This window comes from Diospyros lotus, chromosome 1, assembly GCF_014633365.1.
Source record: "Diospyros lotus cultivar Yz01 chromosome 1, ASM1463336v1, whole genome shotgun sequence".
NCBI classification, from domain to species: domain Eukaryota; kingdom Viridiplantae; phylum Streptophyta; class Magnoliopsida; order Ericales; family Ebenaceae; genus Diospyros; species Diospyros lotus.
The window spans coordinates 30,306,905-30,314,401 of NC_068338.1; the positions used below are offsets into that span (position 1 = coordinate 30,306,905).

The window sequence follows — 7,497 nt, forward strand, 5'->3', positions numbered from 1 at the left end:
ATTATCCTTTATTTATGGGTCCATTAAGCATGTAGGTGGTGTATATGTATATATAAACGTGCAATGCATCGTGACCTCAGCTTCCATCATCATCATTCAACTAAATGGAACACGAAAAATTGTTTAATCCCCTAACATAGCCCGTTTAGAGATTATTTAAGATGATGGCAGTATCCCACAAGCATTTATTACATTTTTCCTCTTGATAATGTGTTGAATATGTAAAGCTTAATTAGATTTATGATACTTATAAGGGTTTGGTATGGTGTTAGAATTTTGTTGGCCAATCAACGAGTGAGTCGTTCTACAACGTTCGACGAGTCTATCGAGCTCTTTACAGAAAGAGAACAAAAAGATGATTTTGCTCTCTTCAACGAGAGAAAACAAGAACAGCAGGGACGGGGTAATCTATGAGAGGGGAAAAAAGAGAATAAGGTGTGAGGGTAAAATCATCTTTTTATCCTTTTTCAATAACCTAATCGATAAATTCGTTAGACTTTTTAGAATTTTTCTCAACGAGCAGGGTCAAGGGGAGAGGACACTGCCCCTTGCCAGGGGTTAGGGGGTGACCCCAAAATTTAAATAGATTAGGATTTCTATTTTAATTAGAAGTTTTATTTTTATCTAAATATATAGGCATAATTTTTGTAATACTTTTTTTTTTTCAAATTACTGAAAAACATTTAATGCACATAGGCATTCTTCGTCTAGTCCCGTAAATTTTGTCTTTTTGTGTGTGATTTTGTATTAATTTTTTTATCACTTAATTCGTTTTCTAATATAATGAGTGATTATTATTTTATAGTGTACGTATAATTATTACTTATTCTTATATTTAATTTAGTTAATGGTCAATTTTTTATTTATAAAATTAATTTATTTTTAAATAACATTATTGTTAAAAGTGATATGAAATCTATTTATGCACAAAAAGAAAGAAGGAAGGAAATTAGAATTTAGATATGAGTTAGTTTATAAGTAATTTGAATTTTTTCAATTTAATTAGAAAAGTAAAAAAATAAAAGAGTCAAGAGGACCATTAAAAAAAAAAAAAAAACTTAAGAAGAAATGATTTTGAAGTCATCAATTTATTTAATTAAAATAATAATTCATTTACCATCTTGTCCTTACATTTACAGTTACCATGATCCTAATGCAATTACTATGATTCAATGTTGCAGACAAACATTATGGAATATTTACCCTTTAGACAAGAAATTGGTTGATAAAAAGACAAAAGTTGTTACCCACCAATGTACTTGGGACAGCAGCGGCTGGGCCCCCACAACTTTTAGGCACTGAAGGCCATTGCCAGCCAAGCAAAGCAGCAAGTACAGAAAAATGGCTTTGTGGGTTAATTACTCCCCACTGCATGCCCAAAGTACCACTCTCACCAGGCCACCCCAGGCTTCCACTCTTTTGCAATCAATCCCTATCCCTATCCCTATGCCTATGCCTATGCCTATGCCTTTGCCTTGGCATTGGGGAATCACCCAACTGTAAAGTGGATGGATCACTACGCCCCCCCCCCAAAAAACACAATTTTTGTGGGCAATTCAGTGGCCCTGGCACCTGCTAATTTGGCACCCATCCGTTGGCTGGGAACTGGGCTGTGCCCCAAGGCCCGGTCACACCTTACAGAAAAAGAACATCTTTTGTAGTTGGTTGGTTGGTCGTCACTTTGACCTGTCTGTTTGATCAAAAACCTTTACCTCTTTTTTACCTTTGTTCAAAGTTAAAAGCTTTGTTTATCACTTAAGCAAATCCAATTTTAATTGGAAGGTGGAGTGATTCTATTGACCACCATCTCCTCCACAACCCTACAATCTTGTCCCACCAAAGTTGTTATACCTAGTAATAAAATAAGTTTTTTTTTTTTTTGTTGCTATACCTAGTAATAAAATTAGTCTTCTATTAGTTGTACATAAATAACAAGTGCTATCCTGATAGTAACTATACTAATAGAACAATTAACTTTACATTCAAAATGCTTATGAAAATTGATCTGATGCAATATAAGATATAAGGCTCAAGATATAGTGTTACCAGAAATGATCCATGATCAGGGGAAGGGTTTGGTTTGACAGATGGCTCTACTTGAAGGAATCTTTGTTAAAATATAGGGCTTCATACATAGTGTTGTAAGAAAAAATCCCTTCACTAGGACCTGCATGAGCCTGTACATCACATATTGAATGGCCTTTGAGCAGGAGCACACTTGTCACAGTTCAACTTCCATGGCTTTGACCAACTCTAAAAAAATCATGTGTTTTGGCTAAGAACGCTTTAAGGGGTCATATAGAAAATCCATCCAATATAATTACACAAATTAGATATGATTTGCAATGTAATGGACAATCTAAAGAGTCAAAGAATAAAGATAACAAAGCTTAGTCAAGAAAAGTGAACCGTCCCAGGCTAGTATTATCACTCGGCTCATGGCCGAGTCTCGACCCTCAGTCCGTAGCTCAATCTCAACCCTCGACCCATGAGCTAGCCCGCGGCTCGATCTTGCCCCTACACTAGTCTACAATAACATCATTATAGCCGTATGCTAGATACTCCCGTACCTATTTAAGATCTCATCCTAACTCATTTATAGTAGATCTCTTCCACATTAATGACAGTCTCATCGATATCATGTTGTCATCAAGAAGTTTTGACGTCAGATGTCCAGTCCGATCACCCTGCAAACACACGACGCATGCATGCAGGAAGACCTCACATTCTTCTATATAAACTAGTTTTCATCAGAGTCAATGTATGTTTTTCTTTAGCCTATTGATACTTTGCCCATTTACTCTTTTATTTATTGAAACGTCGGAGTGTTTGTAGGTGTCGCCCCCCCGACGGACCAATCATCGAAGTCCTTTCTTTGTCATTGTGAGCCCACATTTGACCATCTCTTTGGGTCGAAAGAAATAAAAGAGTAGGAATATTATTCTCTTTATTTTTTCCTCTCTTGTTTATATGGTTGCTCTAATTTTGAATTAACTATAAGAAAAAAGCTTTTCTTTTCAAATTTCAAGTGAAATTTTTTTTCTATTGTTACAAGTTAAATTGCTTGAAAATGAAAATGAAAAATGATATTATTTTAAAAAAGTAAAAAACAAAAATAAGGGTAAATATGGAAATAAAAAAACATAAGTTTTTTTTTATAAATATAATTTTTAATATATAAAATTATAAAAAAATAATTATTCAATCAACAATGGCACCAAGTATCGAGTACTGAGCAATTGTCGACCACGAACATGTAGTAATCAATGATGAAAGGGAATTGAGCAATCAGACTTGAAAATGATGACCTCGCGAGCAATCACACCAAACATTGAGCAACTGGCCAGCAGGAGAATGATAACAAATGGACAATCGATCACGATTAAAGACGAGATGATTAAGTTAAGAGATGATTTCGGTCTTTAGATCAAAAAAATTAGGATTAGGAACGAGGATTGAGGAATGAGAAAAATAAATTTAATAAAATATCAATTATATATTTACTTGTTATAGATGAAATTTCTTGTATCTCTAATTGCCTAAAACTCATTTTCAATAGTCTAACTTTATTATAAAATTTCCTTTAAAATGATTTTAAAATTACATAAACCGACCCAAAAAACATTTTCTAACTTGTCCGTCCACCAAAATTCTCAAGAAACCTGTGCTGAAGCCGCGGTTTAAGCTTAGGCAATATCTTTCTTGAAGGTTTGTTCGACTTCATCAACTTTAATATGGAATATAAGTTAAATGATGCAAAGAAAAATATTTAATTATTTGAAATATGATCATTAAATACCGTGTAAACAATAAATATATTTTCAAAATTGTCACGTAAGAACAATAGTGAAAATAGAAAAGAGGTAAAAATCATAAACAAATAAGTCTTAATGTTGGCACATTTAGAGCCAATAATTTCAAGAATTAAGACCCATAATGCTTAATGTAATTGATTAACCCTCAAAACATTAGTAGTTTTGTAAATAACATATTATTAATGTCTTCGACATCAATTATTTGAATTCCATAAAAATAACAAATGAGAATAAATTGATACATAAACGTAGATACGTACATTTATATTATATTATTTAGTACGAGAGAGGGAGAAAAGAGGAAGAAAATAAAAGAAGTGGTAGAATAATGTTTTTATTTTTTTTTGGTCATAAGTTACTTTATAATTTTTTTTAACTTTTTTAATTATAGGGCGTACTGCGTTTAATTTGTGTGACATGATATAAGTTCATAAATGTCTTAACGAATATCCTCTCACGTGATGTTAAATGTCAAACATTTCATCTCATAGGAGATTTTTTCTTATAATACTATGTGTATCTTATACTAAGTTTATTTACATTTTAGCAAAAGATTTTTTTTCATGTTGTTTACGTGTCAAATCCTATTTATCAAAGGAACATTTCTTATAATATTATATATTAAGTTTAAAGGCTCTATTATGTTATTTGCGTCGAGCAATTTTTATGTTGTCTGATAAAGTTTGTAGAAGATGATATGTAAGTTCCAAACTAATTCTCATTTTATTCGTGTCAGATAACAAATCAAAATCATTAGATTTTATATCTTATATTGTATTATAAATGTTCTAAGATCAATTTTGTTAAACATTTTGAACAATTTGATAGAATGTCGGAATGAGAGGAAAATTTTAGAAAAACTAGAGAAGGCTCAGCGGAAATAACAGCAAAAGTCCTATGACTTAAATGATGAAATAGATAATAAGGGCATATAAGCGTTAAAGGGAAAATGATGGAAATTTTTGTATTTATCATAAAATATTGAGAGGCAAACGTAATTTTCAATAAAAAGAAAATAAAGAAAAATGCATTTGTTCTTACCCAGTCCGTTTCTGCGTTCTAATAAGAGCCGAACCATATCGACAATTTTCTCATTCCCCCACCTCTCCCTCCCTCTCGCTCCCTCCACCGTCTTTCTCTCTCTAAAATCGGATTCCGCCGGCAGCATGCTCGTCGGAGAACAACTCCCGCCACCGTTTACGGTGCTCTGACACTCGGAGACCGGACCGAAGGTTCGTTATTTTCAGCCTAAACTCTGTCTTGTATACAATTCTCTCTGGATGGTTAGACTCACTGCCGGCTTATCCGGCCGCTCGCGTCGAGATCCGGATGATTCTTCATCCGGTCGGTTCGGAAGCGAATCGCTTGGTTGACCTTTTATTGATCCAACGAAAACTCTGCAATATAGGTAAAAGCCTCTTTGTTTGGTTTGAATTTGCCGTTTGTTATTTCGTGTGCTTCGAGTAGCTCTCTTCAGATTCTCGGACGATATGAACTGGAAACTATTTGGATTTTAATGGTGTTTCCGGAGTCCGGAGTCGTCGCCTAGTGATCTGCTCAAATTAATCGCCTGAGATCGGTCGAATTCACTGGATTGAGAGATAAGGGCTTTGCTTCGTTGTAGATGTCCTGTAAGTTCCGCATGTTGAATTGATTGTGTGAATATGGAATGTGATATATATGTGAATGATATGGTTGATTTCATAGAATGATGGATAGAATTGATAGGCGGAGAACAGTGGCATGCAAAGATCGCAACTTGTTCTCTGGTTACTGGGAAAATGATTGAGAATTCTGGAAGTGAAACTGTTTAAGTGGACTGGTTTTTTTAGCGAATTTACTTCAAAATGATGTTGGTTTTGAGACGAATTTGCATAGTTTAGTTGGGGTATACTAAAGATTTGATAGCATGGCTTTACAAACTGATAGGTCGAAGAAACAATTGTGTCCTTCTTATAGGAAGAGAAGTCATTGCCCAGATCATGTGGTGGAGGAAGAAAAAGGAGGAGAAAACCCTGCCCTGGAAACGGGGTCGGAGGGAAGAGTTGATGATGGTCTACAGAATTTTGGATCAAGTGATTCTCTTCTACCTAGCCTACATGATGACGTTGCATTAATTTGTCTTGCCCGGGTTTGTAGATCTGATTATCCTTCCTTGTCTTGCCTAAATATACGGTTTAATTCGCTAATGAAAAGTGGGTACATGTATGATTTGAGGAAGCAGCTTGGAATCATGGAGCATTGGGTGTATCTGGTCTGTGACCCGAGGGAATGGCAAGCATTTGATCCCATGAGAAATAAGTGGATGAAATTACCTAAAATCCCATGTGATGAGTGTTTCAACCATGCAGATAAGGAGTCATTGGCTGTTGGTAGCGAATTGCTTGTTTTTGGCCGTGAATTGTTGGATTTTGCCATTTGGAAGTATTCGTTAATATGTCAGAGGTGGGTGAAGTGTGAAGGGATGAATCAGCCTCGTTGTTTGTTTGGGTCCGGCAGTTTAGGTTCAATTGCTATTATTGCTGGAGGAAGCGACAAGAAAGGGAATATCTTAAAATCTGCTGAACTTTATGATTCCAGAACGGGTAGATGGGAAATGTTACCTAATATGCACTCCCCACGTAGGTTGTGCTCGGGTTTTTTCATGGATAAAAAATTCTACGTGATTGGTGGAATGAGTAGTCCTACTGATTCATTGACTTTTGGGGAGGAGTATGATCCTAAGACAAGGAAGTGGAGGAAAATTGAGGGCATGTATCCAAACGTCAATAGGGCTGCTCAAGCACCTCCGCTTGTGGCAGTCGTTGATAACCAGCTATATGCAGTTGAGTATTTGACAAACATGGTGAAGAAGTACAACAAGGAGAAGAACACATGGGATCTGTTGGGAAGGCTTCCAGTAAGGGCTGATTTTTCCAACGGTTGGGGCCTGGCTTTTAAGGCTTATGGAAAGGAACTTCTAGTTGTGGGTGGGCAAAGAGGCCCAGAAGGTGAAGCGATCGTGTTGAACTCCTGCTGCCCAAAGTCTGGTATTAAGGATGGCACTTTGGGCTGGAAGGTGCTTGGCGCGAAGGAGCATGTTGGGGTGTTTGTGTACAATTGTGCTGTCATGGGTTGTTGACTGTTCCTGCTATAGAATGAAACGCCCGAAGGATCAAGAATATCAGACCTGGCCTTCTATGCATTCACACATTTATCTGATTGACTGGAGTTAGTTATTGCTGAGTTAGTGTCTTGCAAGATGATGACAATTTTACTTGTTTTAACATTCCTATATTGGGTGCTCCTCGCTTCACTGATCCTGAAGGCTTCATTCATGGGTTATTGGTTAGAAGTAATATGATTATAATCTTGGTTTTTCATGTCATGTTTTGATTTACAGCAAACAGCCTCATACCAATAAATTTCAAAGTTTTGTTGTTCCCTGGGTTTTTAATCTATCTCTCATCCTATGAATTCTTTTTTTCTTCCATTTGCTTCTATCTATATATCAGCTTCCGTTTTTGCTCCAGGGCTGCTGCAGGATTTTAATTCAATGCATTAAGGAATTCATGAGTTAATGTCACTGTTTATGCGTCAATGCAGAGCCTTTATTTCTTTTAAATAACATGAGAGTGAAACTTATTATTTGCAGATTTCTGATAGTTATAATCTGTCTGCAGCTTTATCTTCTCCTCCCTGG

At 35.7% G+C, this 7,497-nt stretch overlaps 1 protein-coding gene across 1 annotated transcript; it reads left to right on the forward strand.

Moving 5' to 3' along the window:
- The first annotated feature begins 4,889 nt into the window (after positions 1-4,889).
- Positions 4,890-7,251, forward strand: LOC127803744 (F-box/kelch-repeat protein At5g60570). Its single transcript, XM_052340188.1, has one exon. The coding sequence runs from the start codon at positions 5,725-5,727 to the stop codon at positions 6,934-6,936; it is 1,212 nt and encodes a 403-aa protein (XP_052196148.1). The 5' UTR covers positions 4,890-5,724; the 3' UTR covers positions 6,937-7,251.
- The last annotated feature ends 246 nt before the right edge of the window (positions 7,252-7,497 follow it).

What these genes read in the sequence shown, in the direction of transcription:
- LOC127803744 (XM_052340188.1), top strand. Translation starts at nt 5,725, where the DNA reads ATGGCTTTACAAACTGATAGGTCGAAGAAACAATTGTGTCCTTCTTAT.